General features: G+C 46.6%; 1 protein-coding gene across 5 annotated transcripts in view; it reads right to left on the bottom strand.

The window, feature by feature from the left end:
* LOC119954069 (rho GTPase-activating protein 27-like) overlaps window positions 1-27,795 on the bottom strand; it is a 242,032-nt gene that overhangs the window by 60,887 nt on the left and 153,350 nt on the right. For all 5 annotated transcript variants that reach the window (XM_038778892.1, XM_038778894.1, XM_038778893.1 and 2 more), the window contains 4 exons: window positions 9,495-9,887; window positions 5,515-5,745; window positions 2,972-3,052; window positions 348-479 (listed from right to left, as the gene is read on the bottom strand). In XM_038778892.1, the coding sequence (XP_038634820.1) occupies window positions 348-479; window positions 2,972-3,052; window positions 5,515-5,745; window positions 9,495-9,887 (837 nt within the window). The remainder of the gene's footprint in view (window positions 1-347; window positions 480-2,971; window positions 3,053-5,514; window positions 5,746-9,494; window positions 9,888-27,795) is intronic.

Raw genomic sequence — 27,795 nt, 5'->3', positions numbered from 1 at the left:
TGGTAACTTTAAACTGTCTAATCCCAGGTCAAATGTATCAGGTTCAAAGTGAACATTCCACCAATCACTCAACTTTACCCCTGTTTGACTCGAACACAAAGCACCCTTACTGCCTTCACTAAGTAAAAATGGTAAGCACACATCCTGGGGACTGGACTGCCAATAGCTAAACATTAGTGTAAAGTTGAACCCACTCCCCCATATCAAATATCTTCAGTTACTTAGGACCTTTGGGGGCAGGTGAAAGGTCAGCAACTAACCCAACGATACCACCAGCCCCAGTCAATAAGGGTTCCGAGGGCTAAAAACATGCAAATCTCTATGCTGAGGTTCATCACTTTACTCACCTTCTCCTCAATATCCAAACGCAAAGATGAGATTGGTTTCAGTGTGTTGCCATGACGCCAGTTTGAGAAAACAAAATTTCCTTCTTGGTCCACTCCATTCCCTGCACTAAGTCGATTAGAGGGAGTTCCATACTGGAGGAGGGGTGAAAGCATCAATTATTGCACCAACAGGGACAAATAGCCTAAAGAGTTGTACATGTTACACGTTACACAGAGATATGGTCTGAGTAGATAGAAAACACCAATTTCTGAAAAGGGGCAGGTATACCTTCCTCATGAGGCAGGAAAAGGTGCAACCCTGGTTACAAGAGACAATCGGTCGATGGACGATGCACATGAACGCTGAAGTGAATCAGCAAATCCAGGGGGATGCAAATTTGGCTGTTCTTAACAGCTGGGCCTCAATCTTTCCAGAGTCCCAACTCAGCACAGCCAATTCCACTAGTGGTCATTTGGTGACAGGAAATGCAACCAGAAACCCAAAAGGCACAACTGAGGTTGACTGGTACCAGTGAGGTTCAAGGTTTCCTTATAAGGAGCAGAACCTTTACAATTTTTCTGGTTGGGCCTCCTCTGGACCATGATTCCCCCCATGAAACTGTCACCGCTCCGTCACTCCTGTATCTGAATAAAATTGCAGTCAGATCCAAATTTCATCATTCTAATCCAATCTGAATCTTCAAAGAAGAACATCTTTTTCCTGCAGGTGTCATGCTCACCTGCTCATAGTAACACAAGGGAGGAAGGTAGTGGGGTCAAAGAGAGTAAGTGACTACCCTCATTTTTATTGTGTCCATCTTCTGCCAGCTTAGTTGGGCAGTGGGGGAATGGGACTTTTTGTCTATATCCCCAAATAGATGTTGTGCTGGAGGGTGAGTAACACCTTTGGAATGGTGTTCCAATAAGAAGTCACTGTCTTGGCAAGAGGAAGGGGGAGAGAATAGGAGAGATTTTCATAACACTTATAAAAAAACTTGAACTGTAATAACTTTGCCAAGGCCAGTCTTCTGATGACAAACTGATTTTGTTGCAGTAATAGAAAGGGCAGCTCCCCTTCGTACAACACATGCATCCAAGCCTAGGTACCTACGGAGATGGCAGTCCAGGGTGGAACACCCAATTTTAAGCTCCCACCATACATTTCCTATTGGGCAAGCCACCGCCTGCTTAATAGGGGAATTCATATTCCACAAAGGCCATGGGGAGATCTATTGATGATCCACAATGGCCACCATAACAACCACGAAGGATTAAAACAACAACACATCAACAATTCTCAAAATACAACAATGACTCTGGTTACAAACCAATCAATGTTAGTGAGACCGACATGGCCACAAAATCTGGCAAAAGGGAGAAAGAAGTGCCAAAGAGGACTGGATTGAATCAGCGACACCAAAATATCATAGAATCCCTACAGGGCACAAGGAGGCCATTTGGCCCATTGAATCTACACCAACCCTCTGAAAGAGCACCCTACCCAGGCCCACTCCCCTCCCTGTCTCATCTTCACAACCCCATAACCCCACCTAACTGTTGGCCACTAAGGGACAATTTAGAATGGCCAATCCACCTAACCTCCACATCTTTGGACTATGGGAGGAAACCAGAGCACCCGGAGAAAACCCATGTAGACACAGGGTGAATGTGCAAACTCCAGACAGGTAGTCACCCGAGGTTGGAATTGAACCTAGGTCCCTGGTGCTGTGAGGCTGCAGTGCTAATCACTGTACCACCATGCTACTCTATCTCATTCCTATCATCTATCCCCATCTACGAGTATTTTACTGGCAGCAGGGAAGTGTGGGGCACCACAGCTGCACGTGGACCAATTGCGATCCATTGGCCACCAGTGGGATCTTCCGAAGTCTACCGCTATTTATATTCCTCACCAGCCGTACCACTGGGGAGCCCTCCACAGTGGGTCACCTTCAGTAGGACCAGACGATCCCGCTGGTTGGAAGGGGCGGAAAATCCCACTCTTCGTCTCCCACGAATGGGCACTGATACTCCCAGTACACCAACTGCATATCTGTCATGAATGTGAATGTCATCACCTCGATAAACATGCCACTACTGTTGTTTTCCCATCTTCACGCTCTTCGCCTGGAGTGAAGAGTGTGGTGTATAGGTAGACTCCTCAGGCTGATTAATAATCTGGCTTTGATAGAAATGTTCCTTCAACAGCAGTAGCCACCTTCATATCAGCCCGTAGAGTGGCTCGCCCTAAGCAGCAGGAAAGGTTTATGCGCTCCCACAACCCTTACAATGAGGACCACCCAGACTCACTGAATGTAAGTATTCCCTTGTGGATGTCAACCAGATTTTGAATTTGGTCAGACTGTCTGGAATGGAATTTGAATCCTGCATATTGACTCAACACCTTCCACTGAACACATAAATACATAGTAGTGCTGTGTCATACCGTTAGTCTACAGAATGATTATAACTACACTTCAACAATAATTGATTGACTGTGAACTGCTTTGATTCATTCTTCTCTGAAAAGGATGATTTGAGAAGTCTAATTTTTAGGTGCCATAGTCAGTGGTCATAACAAGCATCCTATTTCTTTAAGGATGGCAGTATTCAATCAAATTCCAATATTTCAGTTGATTTCTTACCTGTGGAAGTTCCCACACGGATTTGTCTCCATCTGGATTATAGTAATAGAACTTGCCATTGGAGTCAATGTGCCTTATCCACTGAGAGCAATAACACAACACAAATCAAGGTCGCACACTATCACTTCCTTAGTAAAAAAAATAGGCAGCAGTTCTGTTGGAGAATTAACCACTAAAGCCATTGCTTGAATTATTATAAAATCAAAACCACAAATTCCAAGATTCTGAATTGATAAGGAAAAGTGAACTGAGCCACTGAGCAGATCCCAGGATATTTTAAATGCTGAGCTCTGGGTCCAAGATGACAGCAATAAAGCTCTCGGAATCTGAGCAGTGGCAGCACCAAGTTACGTTACTGTCTCTGCACGCTTTTAAATCAATACACCTCACATGCATATTTAAACATACATGCAAAGGTTCATTAATCAGTGTTTGATTTCTCGGCACAATTTTAAAGAGGGGTATATATGCCCAAAAGTTTTGAAGGTGGCAGGTTACGAAAGTGCTGGAAATATCATCTGGGATTCTGGGCTTTATAAATGGAGGCATGGATTACAAAACCAAGGGAGCAGGGATGATCCTGACAAAAAACTGATTTCGCCTCAGATAGAATACTGTGCTCAATTCTGGACTCTGCACTTTCAAAAGGATGTGAAGATTTTAGAAAGGGTACAGGAATAATTTACAAGATTGATTCTAGGTATGAGGGACTTCAGTTATGTGAATCGATTGGAGAAGGTCCAAAGGAGACTTGATAGAAGTGTTCAAAATCATGAAGGGTCGGGACAGAGTAAATTGGAATTATTCCCATTGGCCAAAGGGCCGAAAATCAAAGGAGATTGATTAAAGGTGCTTGCCAATAGAACGAACGGCGACAGGAGGAAAAGCCTTTCTTATACAGCCTGAGTGTGGTGGAAGCAGATTCAATTGTGGTTTTCAAAAGGGATTTGGATAAGCACATGAAGATGAAACATTTGTTGACCTACACGGAAAGGCCAGGGAGTGGGATTAGCTGAGTTGAACTTGCAAAGAGCTAGCACAGACACAACTGGCCAAATGGCCTCCTTCTGTGCTGTAACTCCTTTATGATTCTATGATGATGTCAGCCAGGAGTGAGCTGGCTTTTCTGTTCTCTGCTTACATTTAAAATGAGGATGTAATATTTGTTCTCTGTAGTTAATGACCCCTTAACACAAGGGTATATTTTACAAATCTGTATTTCAACATCAAAGTTTCGAGCTGCTGGCAATACATAACAGAAGCATGAATTTGTAAAATTTACATTCAAATCTCTGCAGATATAGACAGTCTCTTAAGAAACTCAACAAAGAAGCCTCATTACTAAAAGCTTATTCAGAAATTACCTACAGTACATTACTAGGAAATTGCCTACAGTAGATTAGTGGCAAATTACCATGGGTGGAGGATGGATCTGACCAATCAGTCAAAGAGATGGGTTCTCCGCTGCACGCTGCCGATAGTGGAGTTCCAGATGCCGCAGAGGATCGGTACCGAGTCACTGATATGGGGAGGTCACTGACATGGGGAGGCCACTGATATGGGTAGGTCACTGATATGGGGAGGCCACTAATATGGGGGGGGGGGGGCACTGAAATAAGGGTCTCTGATATGGGGAGGATTTCTGATTGGGTTCTGATAGGGATCTGATGGGATGAGGTTTGATTGTAGGATCTCTGATGGTGGGGTCTCTGATGGGGGGTCTGATATGGAGGGGTCTGATGAGGGTTCTAATATGGGAGTCAGATGGGGGGGGGGTTGGTAGTGGGGTTTCTGTTGGGGGTCTCTATGGGATGTCTGATAGTCTCTGATGAGAGTCTGGTGGGGGTGCCTGAAAGGGGGGGGATCTCTGATGGGTCCCTGGTTGGGGCTGGGTCACCCTCAGGTATATGTGCTGTGGAGGCGGGGGATGGTAGGATTTTTGTTCTGGGGGTGGGAGGGAGGAGGTTGGTCAGCTACTGGACCTCAGTATCGGGCTGCCCGTTCAAAATGGCAGCCCAATAGTGGGTTCGGAACTGAATCCCAGGAGCTACCCGCCCTGCATAAATTAGCATTGCTAAAGAGAGTCATTCACTCCTGGCCGCCACTCTTAGCGTCAGCACTGATCAGGAATGATTCTACTCAGCAGGAGGACGGTCTCCCAAATGGAGAATCCAGCCCAATATAACCCCAGGAGGAGGTCAGCAGTAACCTTGAGATAGGTGGGTAAATGACTTGCATTCTTTGACCATTAATACTGGCTAAGAGGCACAATACTTGAAATTGTTAGCAATTTATAATGCAATAATTTCAGATTCCTTCCTCTACTGGCTGAACAGATTTGCAGAGCCATTTATTTTAAATGGGTCAATTAAGATAGCAAAGGAAGGAATGTGAGTGCATGAAGTGTTGCTGTGCTGGTCTCCCATGGTGTCATTTCTGGGCCTAGTCTCTGGGAAATAAAAACCTTCAGAATTGGAAAGTGACCAATTTCATATGGTATATGGTTCACTACAGCCACAGAAGGATAGAAAAATGATTCTTACTTTTTCTTGGGTAACTTCACTGATGTAAAGCAGTTGTCCATCTTGGTCCGTCTCGTAGGACCAGCCTGGGGGAGTCTGCGGACCTATCGGTTGGTACAATGGCGAGTCCATTGGTGACTGGGGCTCACTGTGCCCATCCTGCGACCAGGGCGAGGGCTGCTGACCAGGCCCCAAGTATTCCAGAGGACTCTCCTCAGTGAATTCTGGGTAATCCTCTTCTGGAGTGGGAGGCTGAAAGGAAAATGTCAAGCGGTGAACGTTCACGATCCAAACCCTTAGATGTTGTTAGCTAAAACATCTGCTTAACAATGGTTAGAGAAATAACTATCGTCTGAAAAGATATCGCTATGATGGCTCCGGGGATTGGACTGGAGCGGCTCTGACACCACAGACATTTCCTGTTAAAATCCCTGTTTCTATCGGTGTATAAATGATTAGTAAATATAGGTTTCCTGTTCTCTTCTCCTGAAGACAGAACCACCTTGCTGGGATATTATTCCAGACATACTGGCTATCCTCTATGCATATTGTCCCACTCTGACAGAATATCTTGGCATCATTCACATTGTCCACATGAACACCATTCACAATGGAGCTTATAAAGCAGTGATGGGCAACCTAGGCTGGTGAGTGGGCCGCATGAGTAGCCCTCCTTCATCTCAGTGGGCCTCAAGGTTCAAATCAGACTTGTTCACTAACCGTGACCCGATTGAATACATTTGATACACGTCAAATATTTCATAACAAGTGATAGAAATGCTTAATCATTCATATATTAATAGAACTGCCATCAACTTTAAACTGTAAAAACAAAATAAATATTTCCGCTTCATTGGACGCAGAAGAAGCACACGGTTCTCACAGTCAATGTTGTGAGCAATCAGCTTCACACCTCACTTCACTGGCCCTTGCTTTACATGCATATCACTTCAGTTATACTGGTAGGAAAAAGGCTACTTGAAAACTCGTAGAATGAGGCAATTCTGTGAGTGGGCAATGCACTCAGAACCCAGATGGGCACTGGGTCACAGGTTGACCACCACTACTATAAAATGTTGCTTGACTGCTCCATCATGCATGTTACATGCAACACACCCACATTCCCAGCAAGCTTCACAATCAGGAACATGGCTGACTATTCCTTTCCCTCTTCTGAGGGAAGTTGTGACTAGGTGAAGCATCTCAACTGCTTCCAGAACATAGATCAGCGAGCTCGGACTAAGTAACGAATCAAACCTGATTTGTGTGGCCTAGTGTGACACCGTCTAGAATTTCTTAGAGTATTGAGATTTTGGAGGAATTATTCCTCCCACTATCAGTAGCTAATGTTATGCAGGTAACATAATAATTATTCTTGAGATATAGCTGTTGCTAGGAAGGCCAACATTTATTGTCCATCTCTCGATACCCTTGAGAAAATGGAGGACCTACTTGTTGAATGTTTGGTATTAAATGAGAATGAGCTTTCTTTTAAATCTGTCAAATGTGGTCATCTGAACTTGTTTTCGTTGTAGTATACTACGGTTTCCTCCCAGAAGTCCCGAAAGATATGCTGTTAGGTGAATTGGGCATTCTGAATTCTCCCTCTGTGCACCCGAACGGGCGCTGGAATGTGGTGACGAGGGGCTTTTCACAGTAACTTCATTCCAGTGTTAATGTAAGCCTACTTGTGGCAATAAAGATTATCAGTATAAACTAACAACTATTCTGGCCTTTTTTTAATGTCACACCATAAGGTATCAGGTTTTGGGTTTGACCTTTGACAGCGAGGGTTTTTTGCATTGCAAAATACTTTTTAATGTACGGTCACCAATGCGGCAACTAAACCAATATATTTGGCCCTTTGACAGTTGTGTAGCTTTAACAGATGAGACAATAGTCTCCTCAAATACTAGCGAAGTCTGATCATACATGTTTCGTATTGGTTTTTAAAAAAAATAAATTTGGAGTACCCAATTCTTTTTTTCTCTATTAAGGGTCAATTTAGCGTGGCCAATCCACCTACCCTGCACATCTTTGGGTTGTGGGGCTGAGACCCACGCAGACATGGGGAGAATGTGCAAACTCCACACGGACAGTGACCCGGGGTTCAGATTTAACCTGGGTCCTCAGCTCCGTGAGGCAGCAGTGCTAACCACTGCACCACCATGCTGCCCTTGTTTCCTATTGGTTGTAAGGCAGTTTTTTGACATAAGTCGCTATTTTTTAACAATTAATTCTTGGGGTGTGGGCATTGCCGGCAAGGACAGCAATTCTTGCCCATCGCTTGAGATGGTGATCATAAGCCATTCTTGAATGACTGGCAATCCACACAGTGAGATTACTACCACAATGTTCCAGGAATTTGGCACAGTGAGAAAAGTTGGAATGGCAACGTTTGTCCGAGTCACAGTGTTGTCTAACTTAGAAGGGGACCTGAAGGTAATGGTGCTCCCGTGACCTGCTCCCGTGACCTTTCCCTTTTAGGCAATGGAGGCTGTAGTTTTAAGAGTTGCTGATGAAGAGGCCTTGGCGAAGCTGCTGCAGCGTATCCTGTGACCAGTGCAGTTAAGGTATAAACTGATCGTGAAGAGAGTGGATGTTTCAGCCCGATTTACAAAAGCAAGCCTTTCCTTCCTTTTATTTCTTTGATATGTCGCTACCCTCACTTGAGATTTTTTTCCTGCCCACAATACCAGAGACATTAAAGCGTCAAATAATTGGAGAAATATCAAAGTCACTCTGCCCTTCCATATTCCACTGCCTCAAAGAGAGACAAATTGCTTCACTTCCTTTTCAGTTTGAGAGTCAGATAATAGTTTTCCGGATGCTGATTTCAAAACTATGAGATATTTAAAACTTCATGTGAACTGCAAAATAAAGTACACTAAATCTCACTATGCAGCATGTCTCAAATCAATTCTAACATCTGAGCCATTTGCATACTTAGCAAAAAGAAACAAATAAATAGAATTGAGTGGTTTACTTTCAGATTAGGGCATCAAGGCAGAAGAAAGATTTTTATTTAATCAGAAAATTGCTCCTTTTAACAAGAGAGAAAATCGTGGACCAACAGTACAAATAGAGAGGGTGGGATTTTCCATTCCTGCCAGTGGGATCATCCAGTTCTGCTGACAGCGAGTCCCCGCCGCACATTCCCCGGTGGCAGAGGGTGCAAACAATGGGAAACCCCATTGACAGAGGCAGGACTGGAAGATCACACCACTGGCCAATAGCGGGTTGCCTCTGTCGCCGCAAGTGGGTTGGGTCGGAAAATCACACCCATAGGGTGTACAGGAGGTTTCCTCACAACCCAGTCAAACCATAAAGCTACAAGATCATGAAGGGAATCCATCAAGTTAATCCAGGCAAAGATAGTGAAAGACTCAACTAAAATGAAATGAGCCGGGAAGTTAGGGGATTAAATAAATTGTAATCTTTTCTTTTACTTTAAAGGGTCATGGATTTATGAAGTCAATTGGCAGGGAAGGTCATTAAAGTTGTTAGCGTAAAAATAATTCAAGTCAAAACTGGATAGATTTAATGGATAGAAAAGGAGTAAAGAGATTTGTTGAGATGGTGTGTGGTTGGGTTTTCCGTTAACAAAGGTGAGAGGCCTGTCAGGTTTAATGGGTTTGTTAGTTCCTAAAAATGATTCTGTTCTTATTTAATAATTTCACCCTGTGATCATATTTACCAGTGTTCAGCTCCTGGGTGTGTGCCCCAGCCTTACTCCATCAAAATAGTTATTTATATATAGATGCACACAATCTATTTGATCAATCTGCCTTCTCAGCAAATGGCTTTGTCTGAGCAACAACATCAATGGCCTCACAGTATTTTCCATCCATTAAAATGAATGGAAGGAAAATGCCCTGGATGCTTCCGATCTTTGAATCCAAACTCTCGATTCTGCGCTCATAGTGGGGAGATCTTGTCAGAGACACAAAACGGTTAAGCATAAAAATGTGCCCTCCAGCAAAACAGCGATGGTCACATACCCTCTGATTATCCATGCAATCTGTCGTTTCTTCCTCCTGTTGATCTGGTGGTTCCCACGTCGACTCCCCAGTTACAGGGTTGTAGTAGTAGGGTTGACCGCTAACTTCATCGAGATGCGATTCCCATCCCACAAAGGGACTGCTTGTGCTGGGAGAGCAGGACGGTGGGGTTTGCGGCTCCTTCCTGTCTGGGCTATCAAATGGAGAGTCCCAGGTGGTCTCTGCAGTCACTACGTTGTAGTAAAAGGGTTGTCCAGTTGCCTGGTCAGTATGTGTTTCCCATTCTTCCAACTGACTGGTTGAATTACCGCTAAGATCCGTCTGTTCCACTGCAAGCTCCTGCCTCAGCTCTGTGACATTCTGATACACCGACTCAGACTTTTCTTCAGATCCCTTCAACAACACAAATAAACAAAACAAAGTGAGATTCCGCTAAATCCATTTAGAAACAAAAAGGAACAACTTACGTTTCCACGGCATCTTCCACCACTTCAGATGTCCCAAACCGTTTCACAACTGACAAAGTAAACCTTTGGCTCAAGCCAAGTGATGCTTTTGAGCGATGTAATTTTATAATTTACTTAACAAATAAAAAAACTTGGATTGACTTATGGTGCCCTCAAAGCATCACAAAGTGTTTTATAGCCTCCGGTTCACTTTCCAAAAAATAGTCACATTTGTTATGGCAACAGACACACCAGTCAATTCCTCAGATTTTACAAACAACAAGTGCATGACTGATGAGTTAATCTGTCTTTTGTGCTGCTGGTTGAGGGAGGAATGCCAGGGCACCCTGAAAATGGCCTTCTCCACTTGCATAACCTTCACCATTCATTCATGACTCATCCACTAGTCAGCATTGCCTGACTAGATGCAAGTTCAAAACATATGGAAACAGGGCAAGAGAAATACAATCACCAAGAATGGTTAATATTTATACATCTGAACAAGGCTAGGGGGGAGACTTTGGAGCCATGAGCAACCATTAATACATCAATTCAATCAGCATATAGAGGAATATATGCATTAAGCACAAAGAGATCAAAGGATTTACATCCAAAAATCACTTTAAAATGTAACATCTATTATACAAGTATGGGGAGGTGGTGGGATAGTGGTATTGTCACTGGACTAGTAAACCAGAGACACAGAGCTCTGTAGGCCAAGGTTCAACTCCCACCATGGCAGATGGTGAAATCTGAATTCAATTTTTTTTAAAATCTGGAATTAAAAGTCTAATGATGACCATGAAACTACTGTTGATTGTCATAAAAACCCATCCTGTTCACGAATGTCCTTTATGGAAGGAAATCTGCTGTCTTTACCTGGTCTGGTTTACATATGACTCCAGACCTACAATAGTGTGATTGACTCTTAACTGTCTCCTCAAAGGCAATAAGGGGTAGGCAGTAAATGTTGGCACAGCCTGCGAGGCCCACTTCCCATGTATGAATAAAAACAAATCATTTTGGTCACAGTTACCAATGAGATGAAGGCCCAGATAATCAGCATTTATTGGTGTGTGAGGGTGACAAAGTTGATTAAGAGCACCAGGAGAATTCTTGCGCTCTTGAAATAGTGACACAGAATCATTAACATAATGCTATTTAATGCCAAACTGGCCACCTAGCAGCCCTAAGCACTACCTAGCAATCCCTACTCAGAAAATGCAAATGTATGGGCAACTGGGCGGGATCAACTTTAACCTCCCATAGTTGAATATATAATCCTGTGATGGAGCAAGGGAATTATCAGAGCATCTTCTATCACTGGTATCCAGTAGATGGAGCAAAAGGAGACCAATTAGCTCACGGTAGTACAGTGGTTAGCCCTGTTGCTTCACAGCACCAGGGTCCCAAGTTCGATTACCAGCTTGGGTCACTGTCTGTGCAGAGTCTGCACGTTCTCCCTGTGCCTGCGTGGGTTTCCTCCGGGTGCTCCGGTTTCCTCCCACAAGTCCCGAAAGACGTTCTGTTAGGTGATTTGGACATTCTGAATTCTCCCTCTTGTGTACCCAAATAGGCGCCGGAATGTGGCGACTCAGGGCCTTTCACAGTAACTTCCTTGCAGTGTTAATGTAAGCCTACTTGTGACAATAAAGATGATTATTGTTATTGATACACAATTCCCGAGCAAAGGAGTCCAAGTATGCCCAGAATTAATATCTTCATTGTCAGATTAATTCCGGAAAAGTATCTTGAAGGTACTTGTAGAATAAATTGCCATGATTCTCGGAAATGTCCCAAAATGCTTTATGGATGATTTGTTATTTTGAAGTACTGTCACTTTTACTTTTAGCTGAACATCGCAGCCACTTTGCACAGAGCGAGGCCCCACAAACAATGATAACAGCAAATTACTGCGAATGCTGGAATCGGAAATAAAAAGAGAAAATGCTGGACAATCTCACCAAGTCTAACAGCAGACTGGATTCTTCGGTCCCCCTGCCGTGGGTTTCATGGTGGTGTGCCGTTTGCTGGTGCCAGGATCCTATTTTCCCGTCAGTTGTCAATTGGATTTCCCATTGATGCCACCCCACATCGCCAGGAAACCCACGGGCAGAGTTGCGTTGCCAGTGGGAAAAGAGAATCCCAACGACCGGAGAATTCCGGCCAGCATCTGTGGAAAGAGAATGGAGCTGACTGGGTGGCTCTTTGCTCTCTGGAAATAACTGGAAAGAGGATCCTGGGCAGGATTCTCTGTTGCCTGCCGCAGATATTGGTAATAGGGCGGAGAATCCCTTTTTCCGAGCGAATCGAGAACGGCGCCTGTTTTCAAATGCTCTGCCCCCTCCAAAATGGCGTCATCAGTGAGTGCGCCGCACGCCATTGGGACGGCCTCAGGACATCACCTGAAGGCCCTCCCCCAATGCGCTGAGATCACAACGGTGTGGAACTCTCAATTTTCATCAACTTTGATTGGCAGCTGCGGACAGTCGGGGGGGGGGGGGGGGGGGGGTCTCCAGCATCGCTACACCAGAAAAACAGCTCACTGCGCCAGGAGATCCCACTCTCAGGATCTACGCGGTTTGCAACACCTCATGCAATCTTGTGAGACATTGCAAGGGGAATCCCAACCACAATGGGCGGGATCACTTTTTGGCAAATCTGCGTATTTGGCAAATCTGTGTACGGCTTATTGCCTCACTCTAATGTGCAGATTCGCTAGGTACCTAAGGTTATGAGATTCAATCCCCTCGTCTCGGGGGCCTCAGGCGAGTGTCGTTTGGTACTGGTCCCCACAAATGAGACCAGACTAAACGGCAATCGTGGGCGTCCGCAAGGAGATCGAGGTTCCCATTTGCATGCCCTTTGGGCAGGATGGTGCCCTGGCACTGCAGGTGCCACCTGGGTTCCTTGGCAGTGCCACCTGGGTTCCAGCCTGGCACTGCCAAGGTGCCAGATTGCCACTGCCAAGGTCACAAGCTGGCATTTTCTGCGCGTGTGCAATCAGGCCAGGGTTGCTCGGCGTGGATGTTGGCGGGTGTCGGGAGAAGGGGGGGGGGGGGGGGTACCCTTCCAGATCACATTCAGGCTGGGGGGGGGGGGGGGGAGGTCGGGGTTTCTTTTGGGGGCCTTGGAGATCGGGGCACCATTTCAAAATAGCATCCCGACCTCTCGCTACAACGGGGAGTTCCGGCGAACGGAGCGCCCTATTGTAAAAGAACGGAGCGCCCTATTTGTGGCCTCGACCATGTGTTCCCCATTCAGGCCCATTATTCAAAGCGAGTCGTGTTGAATAGCCACATGTTTCTCGGCACTGCGAGTGCTGGGAAACATGTGGCTAAACGTGCTCGCTCAGGGACTTTGTTCCCTTTTGGGACGATTGCGCCTGTGAGCTCCATTCTCTCTCTGAAAATACTGCCAGACCTGCTGAGATTGTCCAGCATTGTTTGTTTTTGTCTCACAAACAATTGGATGAGTGGCCAGTTAGATATCAGAATACCAATGCGGTTAAGTACTCCTATCCTTCATCTTTGCAGTTCAGCTGAACCTTAACTTGTCAACTGTTGGGCAACACCTAGATGCATAAATATCTCGCCACATGAACTGCTCTGGGTGCCAATTAGTCTGGGAAGCCCAATGTGCCACTTCAGAACAAAATAATGAATGAACTGTGACTAACCTGCGGTTGGGTGGGAACAACCAACAAGGAAATAGGATATAATACGTCATTTATATCATTGCTGAAAGATGACACTCTGATGGGGATAAGGGGTGGAGTTCTCCGTTTTGATGCCAACACAACATGTTGTATTTTACAGCAGATTTAATTTAGTAAAATAGTCCTCTGCCCTTCACAAACGTGCTTTGCGGGGACTGGTTCAGCTCAGTCGGCTGGACAGCTGGTTTGTGATGCAGAGCGAGGCCAGCAGCATGGGTTCAATTCCCGTACCGGCGGAGGTTTTTCATGAAGGCCTGCTTCTTAACGTTGCCCCTCACCTGAGGTGGAGATTAAATCACCACTAGTCAACTCTCCCCCTCAAAAGGAAAAGCAGACTATGGTCATCTGGGACTATGGATTGAGACAAAACATTGAGATATTGAAGGAGATATTAGAAAAAGTGGTCAAAAGCAAGTTCAAGAACATTGGTTTTTATTAGTGTAACAAGGACGAGAGCAAGTTGGAAAGGTGGAGGAGGGTGTCACATTTATGGTTCACCACTGACTTCAACCAACTAAATCAGTTAACAACAAAATCAACAGTAGTGGTAGGATGGGTGGAGACTCTAATCTGTGAAACATACATTGACTGCTTAAAATAAAAACGTATCAGTGTGTAAGTCATTCATATCAGTGTGTAAGTCATAAGAACAGAGGAACGTAGGAACAGTATGCCATTCAGCCCCTCGAGCCTGTACCGTTATTTAATGAGATCATGGCTGACTTGTGACCTAATTCCAGTCAAACCCTCTCCCTTCAGTAAAACAGCTTAAAATACAACTTATGCTATTTTACATCAGTCATATCACTGTCAGCAGCTTTGCTTTTTCCCCTCCAGCAGCACTTCTTGTATCACTGTACATTTTGGTCCCAGTGTGAGCCAATCTCCAGCCTCGAGGCTGCCAGTTAGCACCAGTTGTATGATATGCCCACATACCCCCTAGGCCTCAAATTGTCCACCTTCTGTCAGATGGCAGCTTAACAGAATGAAGATAGAAGAGAGACACATCCCATCAACAGCTGGAGTAGTTCAACCCAGATTTCGATTCCCGGCTGGGTCACTGTCTGTGTGGAGTCTGCACGTCCTCCCCGTGTCTGCGTGGGTTTCCTCCGGGTGCTCCGGTTTCCTCCCACAGTCCAAAGATGTGCGGGTTAGGTGGATTGGCCATGCTAAATTGCCCGTAGTGTCCTAAAAAGTAAGGTTAAGGGGGGGTTGTTGGGTTACGGGTATAGGGTGGATACGTGGGTTTGAGTAGGGTGATCATTGCTCGGCACAACATCGAGGGCCGAAGGGCCTGTTCTGTGCTGTACTGTTCTATGTCTATGTCTAAGACTTTCTCAAAATGCCATTGAGACCCCATTGAGGCTACAGCAGCTCCCAACTCTCTGATAAATCTAACCAATGAACCAGGATGTCAACTCTATTAAAAAAGATTAAAGCTGAAACAGTTTTGCCAATGTTTTTCCCAGATTGCAAAACTACTCCAATAAAATAGAGAGAACTTCCTCTTAAAACTATTCTTCACACATTGGGATGAATTATATGGCCCTTCCCAAGGACAGACGACAGAGGCAAGGGGGAAGGAAAGAGGGGTAAAATAGGACCCTGTGCCAATGGTGCTATTCACGGCACCCACCTGCCTACCCCACTGCAATTTTACCAGTGGTGGGAGTGGCATCAGGCAGCCAGAGTGCTTTTGGGGCAACAAAAGACCAGTTAAGTGCCTCCTCCTGACGCCACTGGGACTTTACCTCTTTACCAGGTAGGGGGGGAAGAGAGCAAGTGGTTGGAGGGTACCTCCTTTTGTCCTGCTGGGTCTTGTGTGACAATTGGAGGTCCCTCTCCCAAATGTACCCCCCCCCTCCCCCCCCATTTTTCCACTCTCCTCCTGCCCTGTCACCCCAGTCAGTCCCACACCCTTCTCTCTCCAGCCTGGCCCTTAAGAGACCCTAGGCTTATTTTCAATATTGACTCCATCGCAGCGCACTTTCCTTTGGGCCTCGCTGCTGTCCCAGCATTGACCACCACTCCTGGGGTGGGGCTGTTGCAGGCAGAAGTCACACATCAAGTTTCTTCACAGCTCAGCAGCTGTCAGATAGCTGCAAGGTGAGCGGGACAATCTGAGGCGAGTTCACATCAGGCTTTTACACCAGGGTGGGGGTGTCAGGTCCTCGCTCCTGGCATAAATTTCAGCCCAGTAAAACAGATTCATTAAGTCCTAAACAAGCAACACGTTGTAATTTTGCTCATGCGGCACATGCAGAACCTCTCGACTAACAAGGAATCAACTGATTATGCTGACAAAGGCATATTAAAAATGTTCTTAAAAGCAATTAAACTGGTTCAGATATAAAACACTTTGCTAAGCCAGTACACATGCTATTTAAACTAGCAAAATCCTGCTAAATATTTGCGGCCATATTAATGGGCTGTTTTCTCCGGTCTCGTCCGTGACGGGTTCCATTACGAGCGAGAATGGAAAATATGGGGCAGGATTCTGTGATCCTGAGGCTAAGTGTTGACTCCGTCCGAAACGCCATCGCATTTCTCGACGGCATCAATACTGCCTCAGGATCAGCAATTCTGGCCCCTACAGGTCAGCATGGCACTGGAGCGGTTCACACCGCTCCAGCTGCTGATCCCGGCGTAAAATGGGCGCTGCGGGATCCGCACATGCGCAGTGACTTCCTTCAACGCATCAATACTGCCTCAGGATCAGCAATTCTGGCCCGTACAGGGGGTCAGCATGGCACTGGAGCTCCAGCTGCTGATCCCGGCGTAGAATGGGCGCTGCGGGATCCGCGCATGCGCAGTGACTTCCTTCAACGCATCGGCCCCGATGCAACATGGCCCAGGGCTACAGGGGCTGGCGCAGAAGAAAGGAGGCCCCAAGCCAGAGAGGCCAGCCCTCTGATCGGTCGATGGGCCCCGATCGTGGGCCAGGCTACATCGGAGCCCCCCCCCCCCCCCCCCCCCCACTCCGGGGTCAGACACCCCCTGCTCCCCCACAGGCTGCCCCGACCCTTCCACGCCAGGTTCCCGCCGGCTGAGAGCAGGGGTGGACGGCACTAGCGGGATTTGGCGTTTTTACGACAGCTGCTCCAGGCCGAGAATCGGCCGGCCGGCCGCGTAGAGTGGCCCCCGACCGGCGTCGCGCCAACCATGCCGGTGCCAATGCCACCGAGTCTCCACAGAGCGGAGAATCGCGTGCCGGCGTCAGGGCGGCGTGGTGCAATTTTCGCCGGTTGCGGGGATTCTCCGACCCGGCCCCGGGCTGAGAGAATCCTGCCCCGGGCGTTCCAGCCAAAACTCCATTAACTCTCCGCGGCACCAGAAAATCCCAGCCGTGAATGAGGAAGGAAGACTTTAGCCAGTATCTTTAATACAACAGAACGTATTTACATTCAGAATTTCTAGATATTCTTTCACCAAAGACCGAACATCATCAAAGCTTCTCAGCAGAAAGGCTGGTCCTTGAGTAAAAACAATTTCTAAATACAAATTGGTCAAGAATCTGGCCTTGTAACTTGTTCATATTGATAGAATATAAAGTCTAATTGGGGAAGGCCACAGTCCTGCGTTAAAAAGACTGGTTTACATCTGACTGGTTCAATATTATTCGTGGAATGAAACACTCCCTATTTCCTTAAAATTTGCCTGCTATAATTTCTGCACCTATCATCAAAGAAACCAGCTTCCTAACTACCAATCTTGTTCCATGACAAAGCTTTTGTTTAGGATTCAAGTGTCCTAGCAACATCATAACTGCTCCTTTCAGGCTGCCCATTGGAGCTAGAATGTGTCGAAGCCCTGTAGGGTTTGGACGGTTATCATGGTTTTCAATGCTGACGTGTTTTTTTTAATTCACAGGACAACTTCTCTGAAACTTTATTTGAATCTATTGAATCTTTATTTTTAGCACATGGTTGTGAAAGGGATTGTTTGAAAGTTTACCTTCTCACAGTCAGTTGTATTCTAGTACTGTAAAAGCCTCCAAATACAGAAACAGAACCCTTTACTTCCTGTGGTGAATCATAATAGCATAATTCACACTGTTATCACACATGTTGTACCATGCCTCTGTAAGCTCGGCACACGAGCAGTTGCGCGGCTCTGCCCCTAGGGGGAGGTGTACTGGGAATGTACGGAAGTTTGTACTGGGCTCCACCCATGGCTCCGCCCATGACTCCTCCCCCCCCCCACTGGTTGTATAAAGCTTGGCAGTCGGAGCCTGCCTGCCAGTTCATCTAGAGTTCATCTCGTCACAGGCAGGCTCTGTTGTAAGACGATTAAAACCACTGTTCACTTCTAACCACGTGTCGCGTGAATTGATGGTCTCATCACTTCCTGAAGCAACGCCAAGTAGAGGGAGTAGAAGGTATGCTCAACTTCACTCACGCAACCATCACAGGGCTGATAGAGTTAGATGAAGAGGGGAGAGGGGCGGTACATACAGGGCAAAAAAGGCCCAGCGTAGACCAGTTGGGCTGAATGGCCTAATTCTGTGTGATTGATTTGAGGTAATTCTATACAAAACACCACACAAAGCATTAGCTTTTCCCCTCCTCAATATAAGAAGCTATTCTTGCAAAATGCCAAGCACTTGGCCACTTTGTGTACAAAGCTTTACCAGTCTTCAGGCAGTTATTTTAAGCTTCCTTGTCAGCGAAGGTATTAACCTATTTACTGTGTTACTGTTCCTACTAAAATTCCAAAGAGATATTTCAGGCAAATGTATTAACTCTTCAAAGAGATATTTCAGGCAAATGTATTAACCCTTCATCGCCTAGTACACCACTTTCATCGCCTAGTACTCCACTAACCTTAAGCGGGTCTAAATATATTAGCTGGAGTGTAACCTCAATACGTATGGGATGTTCAAAACTAATTTGCGGAAACAATGGACTAGCTCTTGCTTGGAAAATAGTGGCATGCTCACAACACACAGCAATTTAATGTGCAAATCAGCCAGAATGTTCAGGGGATTAAGGGATACGCTGTGAATTGCAAATCTCCAGTGCTCGCTGCTTGAATTACACTATTATCGCCACTTGCTTCACACACCTTGCTGATGTTTAGATCCAAGCCAGATAGTAAATTATAAAACTAGACACAATCCTTTCCTTGATAGTTGATTTGTTCACAGGATGCAGCATTACAGATCTCTGCCTTCTACCTCCCAACAATCCCAGCAACTTTTTTCAGCCAACTAAGTGGAATGGCCAATTTAGCTGATTTACAACCCCTGTGTCCAAGACAATAAATCAATCAATACCCACCGCCTGTTCACCTTAACAATATGAATGACACAACAATAGCAGCCCGTGATCTCTCAGCGATTTTTAAGAATTTACTGGTTTGCGTGTTAATGGCCCAATAAACACATCACAGAGCCTTAAGTCCGACAATTAACAGTGTAAGTGCTTATGTCAATAACGTGACAGTTAATAATGCAATGCAATCAATCTCTCAGAAACAGAACTATTTAAACTTTGGATTCAGAAATAAAAACTTAAAAGTGCTGGGAAAACTCACCAGGTCCGGGAACAGTATCTCTGCAAAGAGAAACCGAGTTAGAGGCTGGGATTTTGCGGCGTGGCAAATAGCGGCATGGGCGCAAAATCCCATGGGATGCCAAAAACGAGATTCTTGCTGACGAGATCTCACAACATGCTCGTCCCCGCCCTTCACCATTGATGTAATGAGGTTCCCAGCCAGGAAGGTCAGGAATTGTGGGGAATGTACTTCACCTAATGCATGAGCTGTCTGTACTGCCTGTATAATAATGTGACCCATGACCTGGAAGTGATGATACGGGCTACTTCCAGGTACTGTACTGGAACCCCGGTGGCTTCCGCCTCTGGCTCTGCCCTCACCGGCAGTCTGCACGTTCTCCCCGTGTCTGAGTGGGTTTCCTCCGGGTGCTCCCGTTTCCTCCCACAGTCCAAAGATGTCAGGTTAGGTGGATTGGCCATGATAAATTGCCCTCAGTGACCAAAAGGTTTAGGGGGGTTACTGGGTTACAAGGATAGGGTGGAAGTGGGGGCTTAAGTGGGTCGGTGCAGACTCGATGGGCCGAATGGCCTCCTTCTGCACTCTATGTTCTATGTCTATGATTGTTAGTGCTGGAGGTCAGGTTGCCCTTTAGAAATGGCACCCCGGTCTCTTGAAAGCCAACATTGCCAATGGGGCCTGTCACAATAAGCTTCCCCACCAGTGTGGCGGTGTGGATGACTCCTACAGCATTTGTTTTTTTCTAACCACTGGAAAATGTGGTGAGAAAAGTCAGCAATGCAGCTGGTGTGCTGTGCATCACTTTGCTGGCCTGAGCCAACACTTTTAAAAAAAAGAGAAAATCCTGGCCGATGTTTCAAGTGAAATATGACTCTTTGGAATTGAAGTGACGTAGAAATGTTTTAGCCTGTTGAAAAAATGGTTGAGGTTCAGGTAGAACAAAGAGAGGACTATGGGTGAGTTAAAGGGTGAAAGAGGTTAAACACCAAAGATGTCATGAAACAAAAGACAAAGGCCGTGGTAATGGTTGCAGTAAAGTAACAAACCACAGGTCCAAAGAAAGTGTTAATAGCAGAATAAACGTCAGCTCAGTCTGAAAGCAAAAACAAGAGATATTGACTGGCAATTGATAAAACAAAGGTCAAAATGGAGGGCAGAGTTCATGGTCTGAAGTTGCTCGATGTTGAGTCCAGAAAGCTGTAAAATGCCTAATTGGAAGATGAGGTGCTGTCCCTCAAGCTTGCATTAGGCTTCACTGGAACAATCCAACAGGCCAAGGGGAGTGATGTGAGCATGAGAGCAAGATGGCGAATTGAAATGGCAATGGCAGGAAGGTGGGGGTCATGCGTGCAGACTGAGTGCAGATGTTCTACATAGCAGAACCAATCACCCAGCCTGTTTTCAACTAAACAAACACTTGGGAAATAGATTTTCTGGCTCATTCCCCGTGCACTCTTGTCTCATGCAGTATAAACCGTTCTTCCCTCATTACAGTTGGTAATTTCTATCGAGCTTTCCTGATCAGTAAAAGATGAAAAGCTTTGACATGTCTCTTTTTTTTTAAACAATACTCCAATTCTGTACGTCCAAATGATTATTTCCCATTAATATTGAAACAGGAAAGCTAAACACAGAGATCACTGACAAGACAGGATAATAAATTGCAGGGCAACTGGTAACAGTCCCAGTCCTGTGCTGTGTAACATTTTTATAGGATAATAGTCCTTCTCCTCAGCTGTCTTCTAGGCAACCAGCCCCATTTTATCATGACAGGCATCCAAGGTCCTCAGAATGACCTTTCTTCAACCTTTCCCTCTTTGAGGTTGGTCCTTCGTCAAGTCCCTGCAAATCTCAACCCTCCAACTTCCTCCCAGGTTTCAAAGAACAAAGAAAAATTACAGCACAGGAACATCTAAAACTGTCGCCTATTTTCTAAGGATCTGTATCAGTCTGCTTCCTGCCCATTCATGTATCTAGATACATCTTAAATGACGCTATCGTGCCCGCCTCTACCACCTCCGCCGGCAATGCGTTCCAGGCACCCACCACCCTCTGCGTAAAGAACTTTCCACGCATATCTCCCTGAAGTGAGGAGGCCCAGCTATCCACACTTCAACTCATTACACTGAAAATATACTGGGCTGTGGCCTGATGCTTGGGGTGGGGATCCCTGTTGAGTTATAGTCTGCAGGGTGATCTTTACCTCTAGGGTCTACCTAAATCTCTCCTGGAACCATCTGTGTTGTTAGGGAGGGAGTTCCAGGATGTTGCCCCAGCGACAGTGAAGGAACGGCGATATATTTCCAAGTCAGGGTAATGAATGACTTGAAGAGGAACCTCCAGGTGGTGGGATTCCCAGCTATCTGCTGTTCTTGTCCTTCTAGATGGTAGTGCTTGTGGGTTTGGAAGTTGTTGTCTAAGGAACCTTGGTGAGCTACTGCAGTGCATGTTGTAGATGGTACACATGGCTGCCACTGTTTGCAATGGTGGAGGGTTTTCGATGTTTGTGGAAAGGGGAGCAATCAAGAGGGCTGCTGTTATTGTCCTGGTTGGCGTCCAGCTTCTTGAGTGTTGTTGGAGCTGCACTCATCCAGGCAAGTGGAGAGTATTCCATTACACTCCAGAATTGTGCCTTGTAGATTGTGGACAGGCTTTGGCAGGTGAGGAGACGAGTTGCTTGCTGTACGATTCCTAGCCTTTGACCTGCCCTCATAGTCACACACAGTATTATTGTGGCTAGTCCAGTTTAGTTTCAGATCAATGGTAACCCCCAAGATGTTGATTGTGGGAAATTCAGCGATGGTAATGCCATTGATTATCCAAGGGGCGATGGTGCAATTCTCTCTTGTAGGAGATTATCATTGCCTGGCACTTGTGTGGCATGAATGCAACTTCTCCTCCTCTTCCACTCTGCTGCAGCCACTTACTCCAGTTTGGAATCCCCATTACCTACTTTGTCATATAATCTTCCTGGTTTACACCTATCACAGACCGTAGACGGGATTTTCTGTACAATTTGTTTCATGGCAGCGGATGCAGCCCATCAATGGCTGGCGGCAAGAACTTCTGGTCCCATCATTGGCAATGGGGTTTGCCGTTAAATGCACCCCTTGCCCCGGCAAACCCACGGTGGGGCTGTGCTGATGGCGGGACTGAAAGAACCCGCTGGTGTGAACGGCCAGAAGGCTCCGGCCCTCATCTTTTCTTCTTTCCTTCCCTCATTAACACACTTCTCTAATTCTACATTTGTTCAAAAACTACGCGTTTCCAACAAGCTTGGGTCCTGATGATAGGTCATTGACCTGAAATATTACTTTGTTTCTCCCTCGAAGGATGCCACCTGACCTGCTCAGTGCTTCAAGCATATTCCACTGTTAATTCTGATTTCCAATATCTGCAATCCTTTGCTTTTCAAAGTGACGATAGTCTGAGGACTATTGAGGCACCTTCTTCAGCGAAAAGGGAAAATATATACTCAGTCACCTCATACCGCTTTCATACCTGTTTTTCTGGAGGCCAAGGAGGCTGAAACATCAGAATGTTTTCAAACTCTAGTTTTTAAGTCATACTTTTACATTTGCAATATGATAAAATATTTCACCAGCCTCCACTGTGCATAGACTGGCCATGCCATTTCCCAGTAGTGAACAAGTTTCAACAATCCATTCACAGTCTAATTCCTCACAAGACTATAAGAACATTGGAACAGGAGTAGGCCATTCAGCAAGTCGCGCCTGCTCACACACCATCCCCAAAACCCTTTACATTACTGTTCATCAGATATCTCTCAATCTCCCTTAAACCTGCTCAATGACTGACATGCAGGGACCAACATTCGTTAACCCATTCCCTCAAAACATAACATTAAATATTGCCCAAGTCAAAATTTATTGATGACTTTGAAGCTTCAGTTTAGTCATCCTTAAACCTCCTTCCAGACGATATCAGTTCAGCTCCCTTAGTCCTTACTTCCTCACCCACTCATGCCCATGAACATCTTTGCTGCTGGTCTCCGCATACTTTCAAGTGCAACAATAACCTGCCTGTGGTTAGGCGACCAGAACCACATAATGTTCTCTAGAGGGATCTGAACAATTTCTTTAGGTTTGTACAAGGGCAATGTAATTCAAGATCTGAACTGTCTTTTCATTAAACAGCAAACGGATGCTAGGCTGCCATTTGTAAATTCAGCCAATAACTCCTGGATCCTTTTTTTTGAATATCACCACTTTATGAAAATAAAAAATAAAAATCGCTTTATTGTCACGAGTAGGCTTCAATTAAGTTACTGTGAAAAGCCCCTAGTCGCCACATTCCGGCGCCTGTCCAGGGAGGTTGGTACGGGAATCGAACCGTGCTGCTGGCCTGCTTTAAAAGCCAGCAATTTAGCCCAGTGAGCTAAACAAGCCCCTGTATCTGCATATTCAGGCTCTACCATCCACACAAATTACCTGACACTTTATGCATGGAATTTCTAAACTGGTCCAAGTATTTAACAAATCTAAATAGCTCTTAATCCAACCGTATTATTTCTTAATATTTCTCTGCCGCTTTTCTTTTAGGCCTTCGATTTTTTTGAAACAACACTCATACAGTCAGTATAAAGTATGATTTTCAAGAATATGGGGCAGAATTCTCCGACTCCCCGCAGGATCGGGGAATCGCCCGGGGCAAGCGTAAATCCTGCCCCCGCCGTGGCCGGTATTCTCCGCCACCTGGGAATCGGTGGGGGCGGGAATCGTGCCGCGCCGGCAAACGGGCTCCTGGCGGTGATTCTCTGGCTCGCAATGGGCCGCAGTCATGCCGATGACAAGCCTCTCCCACCGATGTGGTTTAAACCACCTCTGGTGCCGGAGGGAGCAGGTGGTGTGAGCGGGCCCCGGGCTCCTGGAGGGTGCGGGGGGCGATCTGACCCCGGGGGGTGCCCCCACGGTGACCTGGGCCACGATCGGGGCCCACCGATCGGCGGGCGGGCCTGTGCTGTGGGGGCACTCTTTTTCTTCCGCCACTGCACCATGGTGGAGGCAGAAAAGGCCCTCTCCACCGCGCATGCGCCGGGGTGACGTCAGCGGCCGCTGATGCTCCGCCGCATGCGCGGACTCAAGCCGATCGGCGAAGGCCTTTCGGCCAGCTGTGGCGCCGGTCGGCGGGGTGCCAAAGGCCATTCGCGTCGGTCGGCGGAGCGGGTGCCACTCCGGCGCGGGCCTAGCCCCTAAAGGTGCGGAGAATACCGCTGGGTAGGGGAGAATCCCGGCCATGATTCTGAAGTGAGTCTCCCACTCAGAACCACTTCCCAGTCTGAAACATTCTTATTTAGAACTGCCATCTGTTTCCTGGTATTATGTCAAATATTAACTATCTTAAGCCATGCTTCACACATCACTGACCGTGCATTAGCAAACTTAAAATATGTCCCCCTAATTCCATAGCACAAACTGCGGTTTCCTCTTGGCTCAGGGATAACCCAGATCCGCTTCGAGTTGCCTCTGACCTCTCCCACACACATAGGACACAGTGACAAAACTGATGTCGATGAGGACAACATTCACTTCAAAATTTTTATATCAGCTCCCTTGACATGAGTGCAGAAGAAATCAGTTTTCTCCGAGGAAGAAGTGACCCAGAAGACCATCAGGTGCTGGGGTTTCCAGCAGCTTCAGGCTGGTGAGAGCTCAGGATGAAGGGTGCACGTGTTGGCACAATGCAGACAAGAAATTAACTGCATTTCTATGGGGCTTTTCATGGCCTCAGGAAGCCATTTTACAGCCAGTTATATAATTTTGAACATAGGCCGATGGAATCTGCTGGTCTCGCCGACAGCAACCCCTCCGCCACAGATTCCCAGGCGGAGGAGGGTGCGAACAACAGGAAAACCCACTGACAGCAGCAAGACCAGAAGATCCTCCAGCCGATCAATGGCGGGCCACCTTTGCTTCTGCAAAAAACACCACAGAGGTGGAAAATCCTGCCCATAGTCTGTGTTGTTAATGTTGGAAACAGCAGCCAATGTGCGCACAGAAATCTCACATAAACAGCAGTGTGACAATGACCAGTTAATTTAATTTTATTTTCAGTGATACTGGTTGAGGGATCAATATTGACCAGGAAACTAGGAAGAATGACCCTGTTCTCCTTCATAATCAGAGGCTGGAGATCACAGAGGAAGATAAACAAGGCCTCAATTTAATCTTTCATTCAATAACAGTTCAGTACCCAGACTATTAGCCTTTCTTTTATGCTTAAGCTTCTAAAGTGGGACTTGAACTTATAACCTTCTGAGTCAGAGGTGAGAGTATTACTGCAGAAGCGCTGATGACACCAGGGTCAAAATGTAACTGGGCAAAAAGTTCCAGGCGTTAAGTCATGTACAAAAGTCATGTACTTCTGAAACAACACTGCAAGAGTGAAAGTAGAATCAGTCTGGTGGGGTTTACTCATCATACAGCACCTCAAAAAAAAATAAGGGGATGAGATTTGTCAATTTATAAATTTTCCAACTGAAAAAGTATCAATTTAGGGCTCAATCCACTCAGGTCTGTACTCATAGTGGGAACATTAGGATTTTATCAACATTATTCCATGGGATGCAGGCATCGCTGGCAAAGACAGCATTTGTTTGTTGCCCATCTCTAATGCCCTTGAACTGAGAGCAGTTAAAAGTCAATGAAATTGATGTGGATCGGGACTCTGTCAGGCCATTGGAGACTCCCGGGTGATTGAGGACAGGGCAGGGTGGAAGCCTGGCTATCCCCCTGAGCACCTTGGCACTGCCAGGTTGGCGGGGCCACCGTCAATGTGCCAGGCTGGCAGTGCCGGGGTGCTAAGATGCCAGACTGGCACTGTAAGGCATTGTGCGTTTGGGGAGGGGGGGATGGGGGGCTTACCAGGTAGAAGGAGGTGAGGGGGTGAGTCTGGGGTGTCCGTAGGGATGGGGCGTTTTAAAAGAGCGGGGAAGAAGATTGGAATAGATTTCCAAAATGGCGCCCGATCTGCAAGGAGCCTTTCCTGCTGGCGAGCTCAATCACCCTAAGTGCAGCACTGCCTCAAGGCACCAAGGAACTGGGTTCAGCCCCGAGTCACTGTCCCTATGTAGTTTGCACATTCTTCAAGTGTCTGCGCGGGTCTCACCCCCACAACCCAAAGATGCGCAGATTGGCCACAATAAATTGCCCCTTAATTGGGAAAAAAGAATTGGGTACCCTAATTTTATAATTTAAAAAAAAAATCACTCTCAGTGCAGCCCCAGTGGTGGAATCTCCCGGGGAAAAACAAACAGCAATGTGCCATTGGGCACCCCCCTCAAAGCACCGTTCAGCGAACTTTAACTCAAGTCCACTGAATCACGTCCTTGCTATGGCTAAACGTTCATTCATGTCAGACATAAAAGAACAGGGGCGGGATTCTCCGACCCCCCACCGGGTCGCCGGCTTCTGAATTCTCCGGAGGATTCCGGCCCACTCCTCGGCGCTGGTAGGGCCCGCCCCGCTTGGTCGGGGAGATTCCCGCCCCAGGTTTTCTTTTCCTTCAACAAGCCATTGTAACTAGATATAAAATAACAAAACTCCCATAGCACTTACTGGAAAAAAATGTACATGTTCACATTTAACAAACAGCTCCCGCTGTTTGAACTTTGGAAACAGTCCCTCTTCACATTTTGTGTCAACTTAGAACTCCAACAGTTCCACAAGCTCAGGTGATGTGGTTTTACTTTCATTCCTCTCCATTTGAGCAAATTGGCACAGAGGATCAATTGCTGTCTTCAGACGAATTGGTTCATTACCTGTTGGCAAGGCTGTTGAATAGTTGCCTATGTCCTTTTTCCATGTTATAATTTACCATGCCCTTGCACATGTCCTTTTTACACGTTACATTCAAAGGCACCTTGGCGACGGTGAAAAAGGATGCAATTCTCCCAAAAAAGGCAACTGTCAATTTGGGCGAGTTTCGCAGGGTGATTCCCACCAGGTGTTTGGGCAGGATCCAGATATGTGTTCACCCACTCTTGGTCATTTTTTTGAAGCTTGGGGAGCTTCAATTTTTTCTTCAGTGAGGAGCTAAAGATGCTGGCAAGACCGGTTCCTCAGAGATCAGGGTGCCATTTGTGAAGGGTGCCCAAGGGAGGTTGACGGTCTCCACCATACCCTTCACCTATGGAAGTTGCGACCCCCCGGTGACATGGGCAACATCCTCAACCCTTGACCCCAGAGGGACAACCTTTCCCTCACCACTAAAAGTCCAGGTCACCCCCCCCCCCCGCGCACCCCCCCCCCCCCCCCCCACACACACACACACACACACACGACCCAGGCAGGAGGATGACTTGGCCCCACACCCAACCTTCCTCATTGGCTTCAGGGCATTGCCACCATTCCCCCCCCCAAAGTGAACATGCACCACTATAGGGTTGCTGAGGGCCCCCCAGCTTTCAATCTCCCCCTCACTCCCCTACCCTTCATAACCCCCTTCACCCCCCACTTTCATTGGAATGGTCCCCTCAGGCCCTACCCCTTGGCAGCACCCCATGGTAGCCTGATAGTGCCCACCTGGCACTGCCTCTGGCACCCAGGCAATACCAACATAGCACCCCTGCAATGCAGTGTTGGCATTGCTAGGGTGCCTGGGG

Source organism: Scyliorhinus canicula, chromosome 19 (assembly GCF_902713615.1).
Source record: "Scyliorhinus canicula chromosome 19, sScyCan1.1, whole genome shotgun sequence".
Taxonomy (NCBI): Eukaryota; Metazoa; Chordata; class Chondrichthyes; order Carcharhiniformes; family Scyliorhinidae; genus Scyliorhinus; species Scyliorhinus canicula.
The sequence above is the reverse complement of the archived record's forward strand: the minus strand, read 5'-3'. Positions and strand labels throughout refer to the sequence as shown.